The following is a 22,184-nucleotide window of genomic DNA, read 5'->3' as shown; positions in this document are numbered from 1 at the left end:
AACTGTCCCCGGCACAGGTCTGGTGACCTCAGCTCCACTGAGGATATCAAGGGGATGGAGCATTTGTGCCTTCTGAACCATAAATGAAGCCATTCTGAGTAGGTTACTGAGCAGACTCGATAACCAGCCAAATGATGAAACGAGGACAGAATCTCAGCAAGTGGGAAGCAAAGACCACTGGTGAACAGGCCTGCAGAAGACAGCTGCTTCGTGAGCACAGCTGTAGGTTCCCAGCAGAAGGCAAGCTGCCTCCAGGAGAGAAGAGGGTGCCAGCAGTGCCCTCTGATGTGTGGTCCCGGATACGGTGACACTGGGTAGCAGGGAATGGGAAGAAAGTATGAGGTTCACACGTGGAAAGAATCAGATGTACAAGTTATTTCTCAGTGCAGTTTCTTGCTGGGAGGTTGCTTAGAGCAGAGTGGGAAGTGAATCAGGTCTGGCAGCAGTAACTGGCTTTTGCGACAGACTGCACTGGAGACGGAGGCAGAACCAGGTGTCTGCCTTGGAAGCTCAGGCAGTGGCTCTTTCACAGTCTCACTGTCCCTGACTAGAAGCTGTGGTCTAAGCTGCCATGCCTGGGGTTAGACATTGGGCTCTCTGCCCTCAGGTTAGGTGGACAGAGCCAAGGATCAGCAGGCACTTCTGCCTACCATCAGACACAAGCATCACACACTGTGAAAAGCCCACTGTATTTTTTTTTTCAATTCCAGGTGGAACTTTATTCATAAACAGTGAGAAATTGAGGTAACAGGCTTTTCTTTCCTTGTCTATGAAAAGGTGAGTTCTTCCCATGGGGAACCACCAACAAAACAAACACAAAACACAGCATCATAAAAAGCAGAGAGAAGAACCAACTACAAGGCTGAAAACTCCTCAAGAGGAAGGCTATGAGAACCAGCTTCTGCCACTTGCTCCCAACTGCACAATCTTGGCAGAAATGAACAGGGTTCTCCTTAGCACAGGGAAGACACATGGGTCTTCCAGCACAGAGAATGCTAGTCTTACAAAACAAGGAGCAGAGCCTCCTGTATGATGAGTGAGTTCTGTGTGTCTCCACAACTTCGTAAGCTGTACCATACAAACAGGAACGTGGCCTGACTATTCATAGGGACCCAGAGTGGAAACTAACCTTCACAAAAACCCCACAAAAACCCCACAGAAGTACAAATCCCCACTGCCACCACCAGCTTCCCTGTAGCACTTCCCCCCTGGGCACCTATAGCCTGGGACATTTCACTAAGCACAGAAGTCCTTCCAGGTATAGCCAACAAAGAGCTGCTCTCCTTAGCTCAGAAGAACCAAGCCTACCTTGTCCTACCTGTGCAAATGTCATCGGACTTTCATAGAAAGTTGCAGAAAGCAATGAACTTGGCGGGAGTTTCTTCTCTGGTGCAAAGCTAACGTGAGAGCCCACAAAGCACAAGTGCAGGCCAGAGTCCACCTGCACACACTCCTGGACACTTCACCGCAGCTCCCTCCTGCTGGACGCAACCCCTCTCCCACCCTCACACCAGTGTCTCATGCTGAGGAACACAGGCTGGTGAGGAGGTGTGAGGAGGTGTGGATGGGGACAGGTGAGCACTTACCTGTCCATCCTGGCCAACATGATGGATCTGCAGATTGCCCTGCAAAGTAAAAAAAAGAGACAGAGTGAGAACTTCCCTACACTATTCAGAAATAACAAGGAAACCACTAAGTCTACAAAAACCCAACCCCTTTTAGCAATAAAACCCACGAAAATAAAACAAGTATTATAAGCTGAATCTTTTTTTCTCTTGTATTAAAAGCACAAAAGTTTAAGCCTGTTCCCAACTCTGGCTTACAAATAAAAACGTCTTTCTTTTTCCTTTTTATTTTAAACAACTGTAGATTCACAAGGCATGTACACAGGAGCACAGCATGGCTCACAATTGTAGATTCATAAGCTATGTACACAGGAACACAGCATGGCCCACAATTGTAGATTCATAAGCCATGTACACAGGAGCACAGCATGGCCCACAATTGTAGATTCACAAGCCATGTACACAGGAGCACAGTATGGCCCACAAAAGACAGGAAGCTACTCCCACCACTCTGGGCCTACAGAGTCTGTTACAGATCGCGTTTTACACCATCATCAATTGTAAAAGACACCATAAAGACATCCCAGTCACCCCACTGAGGCAGACAGACTCTCTCCTAGAGAGCTCGCTAGGCTCTGCTCGAATGGCATTGGGTCCACACACTGAGCACATGATTGTGTGGCCTTCTGACCTCACAGGGTGACACCTGACTCACCTCACTGTCCTGTGTGATCTGCACCTGCTCTCCTTGAGGCACCTGGGCAATGTGGAGGTGGCCCTGTGGGATCCGCAGCAAGAAAAGACACCAAGAAGCATCAGAGAAAAACAAGCCAAAGGAAACAACAAGCTCCCTCTGCCGACTTCACGCCTATCTGCTCTCAGCCCAAGAGAGGGCAGGGCTGCCAGCTTGGTGCAATGTGTTCACAGCCTGAGCTCATCCACAGTCTCTTAAGGAAATGTTCATCACATGATTTATGTGATTTGCTGAACTCTAAATGTTACTTAAAAACTAAGAATGCGGGGCCACTGGGGGGAAGCTGGTAAGGATGGCAGGTGGGAGGGGTCACCGGTGAGCACTGCACTGAAGTGGAAACACTTCGTGTAAACAGTAATACATGTTGTTCTGAGTTTAGGATCTGACTTCTATCAAAATCCTATGTGGGGCTGGAGAGATGGCTGAAGTCAAGAGCACTTGCTCTTGCAGAAAACCTGAGTTTAGTTCCCAGCACCTGTGTGGTGGCTCACAATAACCCCATAACTCCAGCTCCAGGGCATCTGAAACCCTCTTCTGGCCTCCATTAACACTCACATGCACAAATATCCCCCCCACACACACACACATGCATACACATTAACTACAACTAACTCTTTTTATTTTTTAAATCCCATCTTGGCTCAATTAAGGTCTTGCAGCAAAGAACCTGCTGCAGGTGTTGAGCTGCTTCTGCTTCACTGTGTACACAGCCCTGTGCCGAAGGGATCTATTCCCAGTGCACCCCCAGACTCCCCCACTGACCAGATGGCAGTACCTGTTGATATCTAGTCAGTTACACAGATCAACAAGCCCGTGAAACCCACCACTTATAGTCACTACGTTTCCTTTAAAATAGCCCCACAGCCAAAGGACAAAAAGCACCAGAGTGACCCCAGAGCTGCCCATAGAGCTCCTTGCTTTCCAGCAGTTTCTGAGGTGCATACTTCCTGTTCTGCCACTTCCTACTGTCTGCTCAGAGTATGCAGAAGACTCTGCCTAGCCTTTGTTCTGCCTATGGCTCAGAACACAGCACCCTGGCTGAGGCCTTCCTCTTTACTAACATGAACCATAGGAGCTAGTGAGTGTGTTGCAGGGATTTCTGTCACTAGGTTGCTCCGCAGCGGCCAACAGCAAGGTTGTCATACTACTTCTCTAAGTGAAGCGCTTTCACCTCACACTATCATGTGCTTTCTCCCCGTGCCATCAACACCCCCCCCCAGCCCCGTCCCCCACCGCCCCAGACACCCGAGTGAGAAGGTACGTACTACTTGCACCTGTCCATCCTCTCCAATCTGGTGGATCTGCACTTGCTGTGCGTTGGCCAGCGCGTAGTGTAGAGCCTGTGGCTGGGACTGCTGCAGCTCACTGGCAGGTGGAGGGGTACCCATCATGGTTTCTGTGGAACACAGAAGCAGGTGTTAGTCAGGACCCTTAGGTACCACATACAGAGTGACACGCAGTCATCTTGGTTCCCAAATGTCTCCCTCCCTCAGTTCCTGAAGAGGGAAGGGACCTTGTTACTAGACTCGGGTCAGCACACCTTTGCTCTGCAGAGCTGTCAACAGCAAGTCAGAGGGAACTGAGGTTTGTAGCCGAGGCAAGCATTGCTAAGATTCAACGACACTGTTGGAACAAACTCTTTTCCCTGCAAACACCTAGACAAACTATTGACCTACTGCAGGTCTGTCCACAGATATGACCACAGGACTTCAATCAAACTGCATCTACAACACATTTTATTTCTTATATTTAATTAAAGTAAGGCACATTTGGTTTGATATATGGTATGCTATTTTAAACTGTAATACAAACTATAATGACTTTTCTTCCAGTACTAGAGATTGAGTGTAAGACATCCGGCATACTACATGTATGTTCAGACACTGAGCACACCTCAGCTCCAACTGTAATGACACCACAAGCAGAATTTCCTGAAACAGGATATTAGGGCTTAGATTTTTTTTTTCAATGTATATTATGCAATTCCATGGCAGAGATTTGTGGTAACTGATCAGAACAAGCCTGCTGGGCAAACAGTATAATGCCCTGAGTTTTAAGAAAGTGGACTGACATTACAAACGATGTGAAGCAGACTCTAAAGAAAAGCTCAGTGTCCTTTCCACAGCAGCATCAGAGTGCCATGTGGTTTTAACAGCACCATGACACCAATTAAAGCTGTGGATTCACACACATGTACAGGCAGAAGATGGAAGAGCTGGTCCCTCTGCCACTCTAACCTACTGGCTACTACACAGATGCTGCTTCACGTGTTCAGCACAGTAAAGTTCACACAGTACCCACTTTCAGAAACTTACACGAAACTGACTCTGTGGTTTGTATCCAAACTGACAGGGCCTAACCCATCGCCAAATAAACTAGCTTTTAAATTAAATAAACTGGGCATACTGGCATACCCATGACCCCAGCACTCGAGAGGCTGAGGAGGAGGGTCACAAGCTGGAAGTCAACCTGGACTATACTGCAAGGCCTTGTCTCAAAAAAATAAACAAGGGATGAAAACACAGCTCAGTGGTAGCACACCAGCCTGGCATGCATGAGGTTCAGGATCTCATCCCTAGCACTACCAAACAAACAAACTAGCTAGCTGTCTTGGTTACTTTTTTATTGCTAAAGAGCCATCATAACTAAAGCAACTTGTAAGAGAAAACATTTAATCGGGGGCTTGCTTGCAGTTTCAGAGGATGAGTCTATGACCATCAGGGAGCAAGGCAAGCAGGAAAGCAATATATTGGAGCCGTAGATAAGAGTTTACATCTGATCCACAAGCACAAGGCAGAGAGAAAGAGACTGAGCCTGGCATGAGCTTTAAAAACCTCGAATCCCACCCCAACTGACACATCTCCTCCAACAAGGCCACGACTTTTAATCCTTCCCAAAACAGTAGACCAACTAGGTACCAAGAATTCAAATATAGGCGCCTATGGGGGCCATTCTCATTCAAACAACCATATTATCCTTGGTACAAAACTCATATACAGGGCCAGTGAGATGGCTCAGTCACCAAGACTGTTAACCTGAGTTTGATCCTCAAAATCCAAACAGAAGGAGCAAACCTATTCTCACAAGATGTTCTCTGCCCACCACTCACGTGCAAGCCACATGTGCTCTCGCTACCATGCCTACCCAACACAAGCACACGCGGCATGCACGTGAAAATACACATACAAAGTAAATAAAATGAAATAAAAGATAAATACTTATCTACATAAATATTTTAAGGGAAAAAATTATTTTACAGTATTGTGTTGTAGTCCCTGTCTCTCCACTAACAATCCTAAGGTAACACGGCAACCCAGCTGGAATCAATACCAACTCCAAATTAACAGAATTCTGGCTTAATTACATTTTACCATCACCAAAATAGCCCTGAAAACCAGAATAGTTTTGCTAAGCCAACAGCAGATGCAGAGGATTTTTGATGCATTGTTCTCAACAGAGAACAATGACAAAGATTCCAGAAGTCCCTTTCCTAACCACCCACCCTGTTTAATCAGATCTTCGCCAAGAATGTGGCGTGTAAGTAAGGACAGACAGATGTCTCATTGGTTTACAAAGCAGGGCACTGTCACAAGACCCCATGGATGCTGAGTGGCCAGAAGAGCCGAAACCCAGGCTCTCTTCTGAAAGCAATGGCCAAACCAGTCACGGCTGGAAACTATATCTACTATATCAGGGGCAGCTCTGAGCTCGCCGCAAAGCCACCGGAAGGTTACAAAAGCCATGCCTCACACACCCCCATCCGCATGAACAGCATCCTCCAAGCCATAGGCTCTTTTCTACTCCAAACACAAAGAGCACAGAACAGGGCTAGCACTGCTCTCACTCTAACGATGTCCACTGGCAGGAGGACAGAGACCACAGGTCAAGCAGAACAAAGAACAGCCACCTGGCAGAGCCTTCTGGGAATGATGCCTCGGTCAGACCAGCACACATACTACAGGGCACGTCCATTCCCCAATAGTCACCCTGGGAGGGAGGCACTGACAGCTGCCAGGGCTTCTCAAACATGACATTCCTGGGGACCTGCCCAGATTTTGGGCACTTAATACACTCCACAGTGGCTGGCTGCCCACACAAGAAGCCAGCATTCATAGCATCTTAGAGAAACGCTAATATGTTCATAAACGGAGAAGCAATAGATAGTAAAGAAAATAGCTACTAGTGAAAAAGAAAAAAAAATTGAAAATTAAAAAACAAAATATAAATATCATCATGTGGGTGCCAGCAAAGTGGGTGCCAGTGGCTGCGGGTTAGAAATGTGGGGCTTCAGGCCACTCCACTCTACCTGAACTAGCATATGATTCCAAAATAGCACACCTCCACCTGACAACCTGAGCACTTGTGGAGGGAATGGTCTAAGGGTGGGATATTAATGGATCACTGACCTGCTCTGAAGGCAGTCCAACTCACCAATGCCACCACTCCTCAGCTCCTTCATGTACACTATCAAACGCTGCACGGTTGGAGTGTCTCATCCTTTTGCTCAAGTTCCACTGTCACCACAAACACTGCCTCCTGACAGCCCTCACACTGCCCTGTGACCATGGGTCAGACCATCACTGTGGTGGCTTAGGCAATGCGGACAGTGCACTGTCCAGCGGTACAGGTACCAGGGCTCAGCGTGCATCTGAATGCAGCAGTGGGGCCTGCAGGCTCACTTTTCTGGACCGCACATGTACCTGGCAGGCTCTCTGAGCACGTGTACTGCTACAGAACTGTCTCTTTCCACCCACCCTGTGCTCGTCACTAAGTTGGCAATACAGGCCATGACATCACACTGTCAGATTCGTGGTGAGACCTGGCTCACTGGGAACCTGCCTAAGCTCTACTTGACTGTAATTCCTTTCAAGTCCTAGCTAAACAGCCAGTTTCAACTGCATGAATACCTAGCAACTACTCCTTCATGTTTCCTCTCTAACTCTGCATGGCAATTTTTTGAAACTCTTATTTCTTTCCTTGCTGCTACAATTCTATTCCTCTTTGAAGCCCTTGAGCACAACTTTAATAACATTTTAGTGATGTGGGCTGCTAATTCCAGACTGGGCCTCCTTAGACACTAGGTTTTTTGTTTGTTGGTTGGTTGGTTGATTGATTAGCTGGATCTGGGTTTTGTTTGCTTTCTGTTTTGATCATAGGTCACATTTTCCTGTTTCTTGGTACCGTATCCAAGATCTTGTAAATGTTCCCAGATTAGGTGTCTGGATTTTGTCTTCCTATTAAAGTGCTGATACCTGTGGCCCAGTGAAATCTTCTCAGGTTGTCTTTAAGTTCTGGCTTTACATGGTTGGAGGGATGGTTCAGCGGCTAAGAGCGCTGGCTGCTCTTTCAGAGGACCTGGGTTCAGTCCCAGCACCCACATGGTGGCTCCCAACCATCCATAATTCCCAGTTCCAGGGGATCTGATGCTGTGGGGAAATAGTCTTGTATTGTTTTAATAAAATAATGATTGGCCAGTAGCCAGGCAGAAAGTATAGGTGGGGCGACGAGAACAGGAGAATTCTGGGAAGAGAAAAGAGCCAATCTGCAGTCATCATCCAGACACAGAGGAAGCAAGATGAGAATGCCTTGCTGATAAGAGGTACCAAGTCACGTAGCTAACACAGACAAGAATTATGGGTTAATGTAAGGTATAAGAGTTATTAAGAAGCCTGGGATAATAAACCAACTAGTTTATAGTTAATGTAAGCTTCTGTGCATTTCTTTGGGACTGATCGGCTGTGGGACCAGGCGGAACAGAAACCTCTGGCAACAATTTGATCTGCTCTTCTGACCTCCTCCTTCCCGCACCAGACATGCATATGCTGCACAGATTTACATGCAGGCAAGGCACACACACACACACACACACACACACACACACACACACACATAAATAAATAAATAAACAAACAAACAAATCTTTTTATAAAAAAAATGTTCTGCCTTTACTCTGGGGAGAGCCCAGCCACGGCCCTCTAGCTCTCTCAAAAGTTGGACTTGTACCCACAGCTTTTTGCCCTGGCTGGTGGGCATGTGAACAACTGTTCTACCCAATGGCAGCTTGACTACACTGGCTAAGATGTCCAGCTACTATACACTGCAGGCATGGGAAACCAGCAAGAATCCAAAGGGATTCTGTGTGACTTGGAACCTCACTTCTAGCTTCACCAGGTTCACTACTTGGGCTCTCCCAGCACCAGTCTGCCTCCTCAACGCCTAATCCAGCTATGCACTACCCCAAAGCCCCTTGCTGCTCCACATTCCAAACTGTGCCTTGGGAGGCATGCTGACTGAGGACAGACATGCCAGCTTCCTGTTCTTGGAGCCACAGACCTAGGCTTTCTTGTCTGCACAGCAACTTTCTATAACAAGGTTCACCCCAGTGCCCAATTCTGCAACCTGATGAAAGCAGAATCTCCCTAAACTTTGAACTATCACACGGATGCAGAGCTCATAGACAATAACACGGGAGCCACAGTAAGACAGGCAGAACTGATAAGCCACTGCCAGAGCTGCCACCATGAAGGTGCCATTGTTCAAGTAAGAAAGGAGCAAACCACAGCCAATGTGGGTTGACAGCAATCAAGAGTACATCTAAGGTTAGTCACAAGATGCGTTTGACCCATTCAACAACTGCGTGATACACACACATGTGCACGCCCTCAGCCAGATATACCTTCACCAAACACATTCCACCTATGCCTAGAGGCTCCCTCAGGTTCCCAGGATAGAACTCAAACTCCTCATTCTACATGGGAACAATGTGTGTGGCCCACACAGCTGCCACCTTAGGAACCTTGGCAACAGCTAGAGCCAAGTATCTGATAACCACCAAAATAAGGGAGGAAGAGCACTTTCTGGAAGATGGTCAGGGAGGGCTCCAGGTAAGCAGCTTTGTAGCTTCCAAAACAAAGTCCCTGGACAAAGCCTGTACTGAGAGGGAGCCCTGCCAGCCCCTGCCCACTGCTGCTCTGGGTCCTGAGCTAACCCCAAACAGGACTCCGCTTTCAGGAGCTACTGCTACTGCCAAGAAAGCTGTGAAACAGGGCAGGAAACCCTGACTGCCCTGGGGGACGGAGGGGAAGGAGGGGGGGAGTAGGGGGAGTGGGAGGGTGTTGGGAGGGGGGGCGGAAATGGAAACTTTTATAATTTAATAAAATTTACTAAAAAAAAAATAATAATTATAACAAGCATAAAAATAGAACAGTTGTAAGATACAAAATAACACATATTTTAATAAAAGTTTATTCAACTATACAGTGGTAGAATAGCACGACATAAGTGTTTGTTTTCATAAACCCTAGAAAACTGAAGAGTAAAGTTAAATAATGACAAAACAATTGAGCTCATCTGATGGTTTTTGAAAATGTGCCTTATTTTCTCTTTAACTTGTATATAAATTTTTTGTGCTAAAGAGTTATTGTTTTTTTCAGCTGATATATAAACCAGAGAATTTTTGGGTCCTGACATTCAGTTTGCAATCTGTCACTTACACTGAAGACAGTTCTTCATCTCTGGTGTGGAGAAAAATAAATAAACTCATGAAAGGCAGCGAGAGTCCAATTGTAGTAAACACCTTACATTACCAGTTCAACCAATTAAACTGTTGTTTTAAAAAAAAAAAAAAAGAAAGCTGTGAAAAAGAGTCTAAAAGACTGTTTTAGGTGAGGACATAGCTCAGTGCAAAGTTCCAGAGCCAAGACTGCCTGAGGCCCTTGGGCACAGCCCGAGCACTAGAGAGAAGAGAGGAGGGCAGGCCCATAGGTAGAGCTTGGAGAATCTGTCTCGGGGATCTTTAGGACAAGCCTGAGTCTACAACCTCAGACTAAGTCTCAAGAGCATAATGTGGGCCCTCCACCCTTCACCTACAGCCACTCCGCAAGCAACAGTAACTACTACTAAGGTTGCAAGACACTCAGGAAATGAGTAGCCAGACAACACAAGAAAGGTCACAGACAAATTCTTCCTGTAGGACCTACAGAGGAAAACAAGCAAGCCTCACGCTCTTGCCACTGCCTAGGGAGCCTCACACTGAGTGGGGCCAGAACTGTCGAGCTCCTACACAAGAACAAAGGCTTCAGGGCAGCCTTCTTCTGAGCATACCTGAGGCACTGTATGAGGATGAGGACGGCGTCCTCCGGGAGAAGCTCTTGACCGCCAGGCTCTGGCCTCGCTGTTTCCGCCGCCATGCTGTACGGCACTTGGAGTCAATGCTCTGTTTGATCCGATACCAGTCAGATTCTGTGATTCCAAATTTATAGAAGAGGTGACCTGAAAGAACATGTCCCAGATAAAAGCTATCAGATGCAGGCTTGACCTGGGCTCCCCTCTTGAGAGCTGAGTGCTGCAAAGAGACCCAGCTAACGTGCTGGCCTACTCCTGGAAGGCTGATTTTCTTCCAGAATTCAAGCCAGAAAATCTAACTGCATCAGGGAAGAGTCACTCAGGTCACTGGGTTAGCAGGGCCAGACGCAAATACTTGTCACTCTTCTTATTATATAACCACGAAATAACCCAGCTTCACCCCAACACCAAAGGGACTCCATTTCTCCAGGCTCCAGGCTCCGGGGCCTCCAACTTCTCTTCCCCTAAACTCACAAGACAGCACACACCACCCGGACTGCCTAGGGAATCAAATGGAGACTTCGTACTGTACTCCTGCTAGCGCTGTAGTCCCTTACCCTCTGCCCAGACCAGTCAACAGTACTCTGTCCTCCCTCCTCACCCAAAACTCCCCTCAGCACAGCATGCCTGCTTTCTAGAACACCCATCACTTCCCTGGATATGTAATATATAAATGTGCTGTAACTCCTTCTCCCTTGTAAATGCAGGGAACTTGGTTTTGTTCTCTGTGCTGTAACTCAGCAAACACTGGCTATTTGCACAGTGAGCAGCAGTTATCTGGAGCTATTTGGCCAGTGCGCCTTGTCAGATGCTTGCTCCTGTGTTCTTACCAGGCTGTTTCCCAGAACACAAGTTCCTTGAGCACAGCAACTACTTACTCCGTGGAGTACTACCCACAACCCACCAATAAGGACACCTACTGGGACCCAAACAGTTAATCCTTATGGTACAAAGCATGCCAGGAGCATCACTGAACAGCATGCAGATACTGTCACTCAACAATCAGGAAATCAAACACACAGAAGGCCACCAGAAACAGATGACATAATAGAGATGACAGACTATTCTAAGTCTGGCTCCGTATCTCACCAGCCCATGTGACACCCCTCCCTTTTTTCTTTTTAGAACTTTTTTTTTGTATTGCCACTTCTTGGACTTTGCCAATTAAAAATTTTTATTAAATCATGTGTTAGAGTATATGTATATGCATGTGCATGAATGTTCCTGTGCATGTGCACTTGAGTACAGGTGCCCACAGAGAGGCTGGAGCTACAGACAGTTGTGAATCACTATTGTGGGAGCTGGGAACCAAACTCAGATCTTCTGGAAGAGCAGTGAGAGTTCTTAACCACTGGACCATGTTTCCAGCCCATGGCCCTTTTTATACCCAACAGCAGTGATGATGGTGAACGACACAAGACATTCTCTTCAACAGTGACCTCTGTAGTTGGCCCATGCAACTTCACTGATTAACAGGAAAAATTTAAAACTATAATAATAATAAAAATTCTAAGTTGGAAAACTTCCTGTTTTGACTATTAAAGCCACTGAATTTGGATCGTATCTGAGAGCTAAGTTACCACGCAAACTCTAAAACTGCTCCTATGGATACAAAATACAGAGAGAATGAAAACAAAGTCTTTGATTGCTATATTATGTATCAGGCATTAGGAAATGCCTTGCCTTTTCTGTGAGCACATGATCAGGAAACAGCGACAGCCAGATCTGTGATCTGGAAGGAGGTTGGACTGCGGAGAACACCACATGGGACCCACGCAGCACTTTCCACCCTCCCTCACGAAAGGGAATCTAGGTGTGAGCTGGAGCGCTGGTCTCCTAAACAGACATAGAGTTAGTATTTGATAAACCACTGAGCAATTACAGGTGCTGCGTGTAGCTTTAAGTATGGGTACAGACTAAGGCCCAGGCTAGTTACCTGGCCACCAGTCACAGTCAACACAGAACCCACTATGACCAATTATCTTATTTGATGCACATTTGACAACCTCATGGAATAAGAATGTCATTGCCTTGTGACCATTTAGAAACAAAAACTAGGGACAGGAAAGTAAGACTAGCCTCATAGTATAGTTTCTGGCTATCTGCCTATGCATTCACCTTTATCACAACTGAGGTGAAAACAAGAAAAGCCTGCTACCCCACCTTGCTCAGGCTAACCTAAGGTCTGACAGTAGAAAGATGGCTCAAAACTAGAAACCCTCAGCTGGGTGGTGGTGACACACTCCTTTAATCCCAGCACTCAGGAGGCAGAGGCAGGCAGATTTCTGTGAGTTCAAGGTCAGCCTGGTCTAGTTAGGCTCCAAAGCTACACAGAGAAACCCTGTCTCAAAACAAAACAAAAAACAAACAAACAAAAGAAACCAGAAGCCCTCCCTCAGAAGAACAGGAACAGAAGCTTCCAGTTGCTGCCCTGTGGGTCACCTGTCGCCCAAGGAGTGAAGCACTTACTTAGTTCAGAGGAAGGTCAGGGTACACCCGCACCAAGCTGTGGAAGGTGCCCCAGCATGCTCACCCATTTGAAGCAGAGCCAGGAAGCTCACAGCATTGCTAACGGCCTTTCCACCCTCCAGAACTCCATTGCTGACTCTGAAAACCATAAAAGCAGCTTCCTAGCTCTCACATAGTGAGCTGACACAAGAGCCTGCTAGGAGCTGTGGGAAAGGCAACAGACTAGAGGGAACAAACAGAGCTGCCCCTCAGTGGGTGGCGTATTTCATTACCAGTCACAAAGGAAGGAGGACACTATCACTGCTAAAGTAATCTCAAGTCCAAGGAGAAACCCATGCAGGTAATGGAATGAACAGTCTAGGAAGCTGGGTATCAGACTGGTCACTGATGAGGAGCCTGAGCTTCTTACAAGCTTTCCAAGTATCACCAGGATGACACAGACAACCAACCAGCATGACCAAGTGGTGTTCCTCAAGTAAACCCACCAAGATCGTGTAGGGTAATAAAACTGGTCCTAGAGTGCTACTACCTTCCAACACAGCCAGACCAGCTCGTGAGCAAGCACGGGGCCAAGGCCAAGCCCTCCCTGAACAGACTCTACTCATACCACTGGGCAGCTCAGGAGCACTGTGCCAGTGGGCAGCAAGGAATCCCACCTCTGTTCTCTCTTCTTCAAGACCAGCCTAACGATGACTGACACTGGAATCCGCACTTCCGTGGAGTACATTCCCAGGTGCCCCTCTCAGCATAGGGTGCCACATAGTATCTTGCCAAAGCAAGATCCTGGGTCCAGATCCCCACCTCTGTGATAATCACTTGCCCGGCATCACCCCCAGCACTAGAAACATGGTCTAAATTCAGCTCCCTGACCACCTCAGCAGCCCCGCAAGCCTGGCTGTTATTAGATGTATAACTTACATCGGATGCCATAGATAGTGAGGGGGTCCAACTGCTTCTTCCCGTGCTTGCCCTGGCCCGACAGGTTGGACACGGCCTGCACCTCTCGGTGGAACAGGTAGTCCAGCAGCGTCAGTGCCATCTTCTCAGCCGTGCGACAGTTAGTGCTGATGTGCAGCATGTCGGAGGGGATGATGGCACAGCGTACCCGCATCTCAGGGTTATTCTCATCGCCCAGCCAGGTGCCATTGGGATAGTCCTCTGAAAGAGAAAGGTCTGTTAGTAAAGCTCAGAAGCAGGTTCAGACAGCACAGCACAGTTCAAATATAAGCTCCCTGGGACTGCTGAGCCTGCTCCCAGCCTTCATCTGGTTGCCAGGAACACCAGAGCTGAGATGTAGCCCCTGCCGTTAGCCAGTAGCAGGCCCAAGCCATCCTGAGAATAGACGATGATGATGAGAATACATCAAACAAGATATGCGCTCAAATAACAGGAGCCTCTTGGAATAACAGAACTAAAACTGAAATCATAAACGGGGACAAGGATGCTGGTGATGCAGAGTCCAAGCACTGCCAGTCTCCAGGCTCTATAAGCTCCAGTCAGTGTTGTGTGTGCCTCTCCCAGACAGTTTCTGCCAGATCCCTTTACCACAATACTGTCTTAAAACATCATGGAAACAGCAGTAGCATAGTAGCACAAGCCTTTAATCCCAGCACTCAGGAGGCAGAAGCAGGCAGATCTCTGTGAGTCCGAGGGCAGCCTGGTCTACAAAGCGAGTTCCAGGACAGCCAGGGCTGTTACCCAAGAAACCCTGTCTCAAAAAACCTAAAAGGGAAGCAAGGGAGGGAGGTTGGGAAGTCAGAGTGAGGCATGCTAGCAGGATGGAGAATGGGCATGAACTTTCAGTTATAGCTAAGGATAAAAATAACTGAATTTTGGAATTTGGAACAAGATGAATAAGTAATCTCTTTCTCAGTGGTATCAATAGTATATAAGTGGAGAGATGGTTCTCAGAGACAGATCCTGTTCTGGAAGTCACTCAGTCACTGCTATATCCAGTATGTGTATTAAAAAAAAAAAATCTAGTGGTATAGTGGCACGTGCCTGTAATCCCAGAACTTGCAGGGTGGAGGAAGGGAGGTTATAAGATCCAGACCAGCATAGACTACATAAGGAGACCCCATCTCAACAATCAACAAAAGTGGAAATGATCTAAAGATACATCACAAAACAAACAAACTGTATGTACAATCCGCTCTTAAGCAGGAAGTTTAAGTGAGCTAAGCAAGAAACACCAGTGGCAGCAAGCATGGCAGGCAAACCGAAGAGTACTGTTGTGGGGTGAGGAAAATTATCTCAGGTCAAGAGAGGCCTATGCCTGCTGTCATTCAGTGATACAGGGGACAAGCAAGAGGAAGAACTGTCACCCACGGAGCCATACTGCCTCACCCAGTACATTAGCGTCCACAAACACGCAGATCTGGTGGCCTCTGACCTCAGGCAGACTACAGTAGAGCCAATTCAACTTTAACATCTGAACAATTCAATTTTTTCTTTTAGTGTTTTTATTACACATTTTTCTCCCCTCCCCTCCCTCCCTTCCCTCTCCCCTCTGCTGTGACCCCATGCTCCCAATTTATTGAGGAGATTTTATCTTTTTCTCCTTCCTATTTAGAGCCATGTACGTCTCTCTTAAAGTCTAGGTTCTCTGGGGTTGTGGATTGTAGGGTGGTTTTTCTTTGCTTTATGTCTAAAAGCCAGTTAGGTGTGAGTACATATGTTGTCTTTCTGGGTCTAGGTTATCTCACTCAATATGATGTTTTCTAGTTCCATCCATTTGTCTGCAAATTTCAAGATGTTGCTTTTTTTGTTTTGTTTTGTTTTAACCGCTGAGTAGTACTCCATTATGTAAATGTGCCACATTTTCCTTATCCATTCTTCGGTTGAGGGGCATCTAGGTTGCTTCCAGGGTCTGGCTATTACAACCAATGCTGCTATGAACAAAGCTGAGCACATTCCTTGTGGTATGATTGAACATCCTTTGGGTATATACCCAAAAGTGGTATTGCTGGGTCTTAACGTAGATTGCTTCTAATGTTCTGAGAAATCACCATACTGACATCCAAAGTGGCGTGCCAGTCTGCACTCCCACCATCAATGGAAGAGTGTTCCTTTACCCCACATCCTCTCCAGCATAAGTCGTCATCAGCGTTTTTGATCTTGGCCATTCTTACAGGTGTAAGATGGACTCCCAGTTGTTTTGATTTGCATTTCTCTGATGGCTATAGATGTTGAGATCCTTAAGTGTCTTTCAGCCATTTTAGATTCCTCTGTTGAGAGTTCTCTGTTTAGGTCTCTATACCCCATTTTTTATTGGATTATTTGTTCTTTTGAAGTCAAATTTCTTGAGTTCTGTGTATATTTTGGAGATCAGTCCTCTGTCTGATGCGGGATTGGTGAAAATCTTTTCAGAATCTATAGGCTTCCATTTTGTCTTGTTGATTGTGTCCTTTGCTTTACAAAAGTGTCTCAGTTTCAGGAGGTCCTATTTATTAATTGTTTCTCTCAGTGTTTGTGCTACTAGGGTTATATTTAGGAAGTGGTCTCCTGTGCCAATGCGTTCAAGTGTACTTTCCATTTTCTCTTCTATGCAGCTCAGTAGGGTTGGTTTTATGTTGAGGCCATTGATCATTTGGACTTGAGTTTTGTGCATGGTGATAGATATGGATCTATTTTCATTCTTCTACATGTTGATATCCAGCTATGTCAGCACCATTTATTAACTATGCTTTCTTTTTTCCATTTTATATTTTTAGTTTCTTTGACAAAAATCAGGGAATAATGCATTCTTGTAGCTTTACTTTATAGTTCAAGCAAAATAAACATGCTTTCTCTTCCAGTCATATAAATCTTAATGACATCATCACTTTTGAAAACTCTGTTACAATAAAGATTCTACCACCAATCTGGATTTTTTTGTTCTTCTTTAAAGCAGGTCAGAGTACAAGCAGCTGCTCTCAGAGGCTCCTGAAGTTCCAGAAAAATAAAGTACTCGGGGAAAACCCCCAGGTGAATATTTCCAGCCCCCACCACACCAGCAAGCACCAGTGCAGAGCCAGTCGGGGTCTGTGCCTATGCTTCCCTCCAGAAGAAGGAAACCAGACCAGAAAGTAAGTTCTTCCTGAGCCCAAGCAACAGGGGCACAGATCCTCTATTATCTCCAGGGTCTTTGCCTAGGATGTTTAAGGTCATGTGGAGCATAAAAAGACACTCTGTTCCACACCTGCTGTGCAACAACTGCCACTCATAGACACTCCTCACAGTATGGGCAGCCTCAATACGAATCATTACCTCCCCACTCCACCCCAAACCTCACCTCTGCCATTTCCACCACAATCAAGGCCCAAGGCATCAGCTACACAGAACAAGAGAGGAAGATCCCTGGTGGCAGCTCAGATGAACAAGAGCAAGGCAGCAGTTCCCACCGCTACATACCTTGCTGGACACACTGGGCTCTGTGACAGTCCTGCCTCACAGATGCCCCTTGTCCCTAATCAAGAGCACCAGTCACACTTGTGGGTTTCCTAAGCCATGCCTGGGGCTCTGCTGAAGTCCTGGAGGCCAATGACATATGTCATTCTCCAGTAGAAGGGTAATTAAAAACAAAACTAGAGACGGTGTGATCCATGGAGGCGTCAGAACTGTCCAAATAATCCAAACCTCAGGTCAGTTGACTACCTGCGGCAGCCTCAGCCTCCTACAGGTAAGTTCTCAGACAACAGTCTTGTAGTCATGAGCTAGTGTGTTAAGTATATTTTCCATCCATATGAAAAATTAGTTCCCATCTTGCATTTGTAAAGCCAACCCAAACAAACAGTTTACCAAATTAAGGCACATGAGACACTAGTGGTTCCAAAAATAAAGATAACCAGAATGAAGTCCCATGGAACTTACCAGACAAGAAACAAGAGTCAGCATCCACTGTCTTCCAAGCCATACTGCCCACACAAAGCCCAGAATGTTTTCAGACCCAGCCAAGAATTGGTCATATTTATTTAACCCAGTTCTTCCAGCAAGTGGGCAAAAAGAGCCTCTTTGTAGTCCAGAAAACACCTTCTTGTACATTTATAAGCATCTGCCCCCCAAAGAAGTCCAGGAGCACCCATGGAATATGGGCGACATCTGTGTCCACACACCCATTCTCGATACCTGCAGCTAGACTCTGAGATGCTCTGACATAATCCCCATCCCCATGTGATGGCTAAGTATCTAACCAAAGCTCCATATGGAAAAGGGGAGCAGAAAGCCTGGAAGATGGCATCTGCCTTGAACTAAGGGAAGGCCAGCCACACGCTAGAGGATAACTATAACAGCCAGAAGCTATTTCTATGGCAGAGAAGTGAAAAATTTTTGAAATTCATTCCATAAACTACAAATTTCAATTTAGAAATGGCCTACTCCACCATTTTCTTTTCAAAAAGGGTTTTGGTATGTACGATTTTTCATTTTTCTTTTTTTAGTAGGCTATTTTAGATCAATAATTCTATTATACAGTTGTGGTTCTAACCAGTAATGCACAAATATTTCTTAGCTAACTACAACCAAGGGGACTAACTACAACCAAGGGGACTCTGCTACCCTATACAATGTGGTCATTCCACAAGCAAGAGCCACACATCTGCCGTCAGCTCATTTCTCTATGACTGGGCATCTCAGAAGTGGGTCACAATAAAGAAAAACAAAGCAAAAATTAAGCTGTAGGTCACTTGGAGCCTGCTCAGGCTGCCATTAGCTTCACAGCACAGGAACCTACAGGGCATTTGTCACAAGAGGTTGTACTAAGTCCTGACTGATCGGCAGAATGTGGCATGGAACCATACAGAAACCATGAGCTCCAGAGGGACTATTCTGAACCAGTGATAACTGAAACACAATGCTTCCTTATTGTAATTAAGTGTTCAGCATTTTACGAGGAAGATTAGCCTATCCTCTAGGAATTACCAAATGCCCACACTGTGGGAATGGAAAGCCAACTAAATTCCTTAATTAGCAGATCCTGTTTTGATTCATTTAGCTAATTTGTATCTGTCGCACAGCCAACTTAGCTTCTGAGTGACTAAGTCCCTTACATTCACAAGTGTTTAAGAATGGGGTACAGGAGAACCTGACTATCCACAGAAGATATGGGCAAAAACTAGGTTTAACAATTACTGCTCCAAATCGGGCAGTGGTGGCGCACGCCTTTAATCCCAGCACTCGGGAGGCAGAGGCAGGTGGATCTCTGTGAGTTCGAGGACAGCCTGATCTAAAAGAGATAGCTCCAGGACAGGTTCCAAAGCTACAGAGAAACCCTGTCTGGGGGGGGGGGGGGGGGACGACACACAGACGACACACAACAATTACTGCTCCAACAATTAGGAGATACCTTCTAGTTCACCCAAACTAAGTTTATATCACTAACAAATTACCTAAGTAAAAACTAAAATACAATGAAACAGCATAGGCCTGCCATCCCAGCTACTTCAAAGGCTAAGGCAGAAGGACTGAAATTTCAAGGCCTATCATTCCTCGGTTGCAGAGCAAATTCGAGGCCAGCATGGACAACTTTACAAATACTGTCACAAAGTAAAAATGAAAAGAGGACTGGGTATATAGCACAGCGGTAGAGTACTTGACAGGCATACATAGGTCCAATTCTCAGTACCCTAAAAACAAAACAAACCAGGAAATGATATCCTTGTAATATAACCAACTGACTTCAAATTTTATATAAAACATTTGGAATTAAGCAATAACTGCTTCAAAGTCTGGTTCTTAAAACCTCAGGCACACAGATTCTCACATAAGAAGATAAGAAGCATCTGTCAGCTTGCAATTCTTGGCTCTTAACAGGGAACAAAAAGACTAAATCCTACAAGCTTATCATCCACAGCACCCATATCCATAACGCTGCTATGACATGAGCCAGATGGCCTAACACTCCCTGCCGAGCAAGGAGACAAGACCACAGGTTAGAGGCCAGTACTGTCAGGACTGGTGGGCAAGGAGTCTGGAGAGACACTGTCCGGCTTGGCAGTCCTCTAGCACTCCCGTGTGCAATCATTTAACAACGATGCCATCTGCCTCCAGACACTCTTAAGAAAAAACACTGCGCCAGCACATCGCTCAGCAGGATCATTTACACTGCTAATAAAACAATGTGACCTACCTTTCCCAAGGAACAATAAAGCCAAACAGTTCTGAACTATGGCCTCTTCTTCAAAAGTAAAACCATGAGTTAGGGACCAGTGTCATTGCTGTGGACACAGGCAGCTGTTAGGGTGGCTGTGACACTGCTCAGAGCCTCTACTAATAACACATCTTACTCTGAGATACAGCCTCTGTTCCTCCTTAGGACACTAATAACAAAGCAAGTGCCAAGCATGATTTTTTTTCCTGAGTTTCCCACAATCTATGCCACACTGATCACATCACAAAGTCAGATTCAAAAGGGACAATTCTATTCCTATGATAATCCAGACTCCCCGGATTATCAAGATTATATTCCTTAGCAGTCTGCCAGACAAACACCAGAGCCTGCACGGCTTCCACAGGAAAAGAGGGACATCAGTCAAGTTCCTTGGCTATTACAGGCATGGTCCTTATGTGGCTTCACTGAAGAAGGAATGATCGGCACCTTTCTTCTCAGTTAGTGTTAGAACAGCCAGCTGCCCAGGCCTAGAGTCCATATGGATGCCAAAACTTACACACAAGTGTTCACACCTCACAACCTACAACTGTCAAAAGCAGAAATGATCCAAATGCCTGTCAACCGACAATGTCACACGAGGGCAAGCCTGGAGCCTGGACCATACAGTACCTGTCATACAAAGGGAGGGCCAGAGTATACAGCATGCAGTCCTTGTCAAATGTGGGGAGAGCCAAGGCATGGGGATACAGTCCCTGCCCTAAGGGAGTAGCACTGATAATACAGCCCCTATGTGTATAAGCGAAAGGCCAGAGGACAGGGAATGCAGCCCCTCTCCCTACAGGGGAAGGACAGGAACAGTTATGGCCTCGCAACCTGAATAGTATGAGCCAGTCACGTTCAGGGCTCACAGAAACTCCCATCCACACAAAAGGAATACAGCTAAAAGAGATGGGTAGGAAGACAAGGAGGACTATTAGCTGACTTGAGGTTTCTTTGAGGGGGTGGTTAAAAAAAAATTCTAGATTCAGAAAGAGGTGACATTGTATAAACACACGGATACACTAAACCAGCCTCTGTCACTGTGACAGACACTGTTTCATTGTATAAACACGCAGATACACTAAACCAGCCTCTGTCACTGTTTCATTCAGTCCATGGCCACCGGGCCTGAGTAGCCAGTTATCATGGTGGAAACAAATGGCAGAAGAGGCTGCTCATCCTATTGAATCTGGGACACAAAAAGAAAGGCAACATGGGGCCGAGACCCCAACCTCCCCTTTGGGACATACCCTTGATGGCCCAATTCCTCCCCTGGGTCCACCCCGTGAAAAAGTCATGGTGTCCAACAAGCTCTTGGTACACAGCACTTGAGAACAGTCACAACCCAAACTTCAGCAACTGCTAAAATATGTGCTGTAAAACGATCATCACAGAAAACGCTGCCCTTACTCCCCTACCCTAACACTGCAATTTTAAAGACATTATTTCTAGTATTTCAAATACAGTAACAAAGAATAAGTCATTGTTAGGTAGGAAAAAATACTTGGATATTGAAGCAAAGCTCCACAAGGTCTCATGGGTAAACAAAGTATAAGCTAAGAATTCTCACATAAAGCTAAGTCTGTTGGAGTTCTTTCCTTTTTCTCCACACTATGGTCACTCAGAAGCCAAATGCACACAAGAGCTACAAGTGTCACAAAGCCTTTGAAATGCACATAGGCTGACCGCAGGCCAAGGGATATGCAAGAGGGTGTGTCAGACTCATCAGGGAAGAAGACTATGCCGCACCATGAGGACCCAAAAAAATCATGAGGAGGAGTCTGGGGAAGACAGATCCCAGCACTGGCTCCTCTTGACTCTATGGATCCCAGTGCAAGAGGTAACCCAGTCCTAGGAAGCTGTGCTCCCTAAGCCTGGCAATAGCCAGCCTCCAGACACCTACAGAGAAATGTCAAGGCAGTGAGTGGCTACTGGTGCACAGTCATGAAAGATATTCCTCTCAGGAAGCAGACCTAAGAAGGCAGCTCCATAAGTGCCACTGGAATCACTCTGGAAACCCAACTGACAAGGAAGAAATCGATTTTTGTACACGTAGGGGAAAGCAAACACAAAGTCAATGGAACGTGAGACAGGCACAGGTGCTGGAAGACACAGTGGGATTCTCAGTTGCTTTACCTTTCTCCAC

At 46.2% G+C, this 22,184-nt stretch overlaps 1 protein-coding gene across 7 annotated transcripts in view; it reads right to left on the bottom strand.

Moving 5' to 3' along the window:
* Banp (BTG3 associated nuclear protein) overlaps positions 1 to 22,184 on the bottom strand; it is a 77,899-nt gene that overhangs the window by 14,247 nt on the left and 41,468 nt on the right. For 4 of the 7 annotated variants that reach the window (XM_087900511.1, XM_087900515.1, XM_087900514.1 and 1 more), the window contains 5 exons: positions 13,831 to 14,070; positions 10,423 to 10,590; positions 3,585 to 3,715; positions 2,281 to 2,343; positions 1,587 to 1,625 (listed from right to left, as the gene is read on the bottom strand). In XM_087900511.1, coding sequence (XP_087756637.1) covers positions 1,587 to 1,625; positions 2,281 to 2,343; positions 3,585 to 3,715; positions 10,423 to 10,590; positions 13,831 to 14,070 — 641 coding nt within the window. Of the gene's footprint in view, positions 1 to 1,586; positions 1,626 to 2,280; positions 2,353 to 3,584; positions 3,716 to 10,422; positions 10,591 to 13,830; positions 14,071 to 22,184 lie in introns of all 7 variants that reach the window. The other 3 variants (XM_087900509.1, XM_087900513.1, XM_087900512.1) reach the window with 1 other exon arrangement.

The sequence above is a fragment of the Myodes glareolus genome, chromosome 22, assembly GCF_982192425.1.
Source record: "Myodes glareolus chromosome 22, mMyoGla1.1, whole genome shotgun sequence".
Taxonomy (NCBI): Eukaryota; Metazoa; Chordata; class Mammalia; order Rodentia; family Cricetidae; genus Myodes; species Myodes glareolus.
This window is presented reverse-complemented; position numbering and strand designations above follow the sequence as displayed.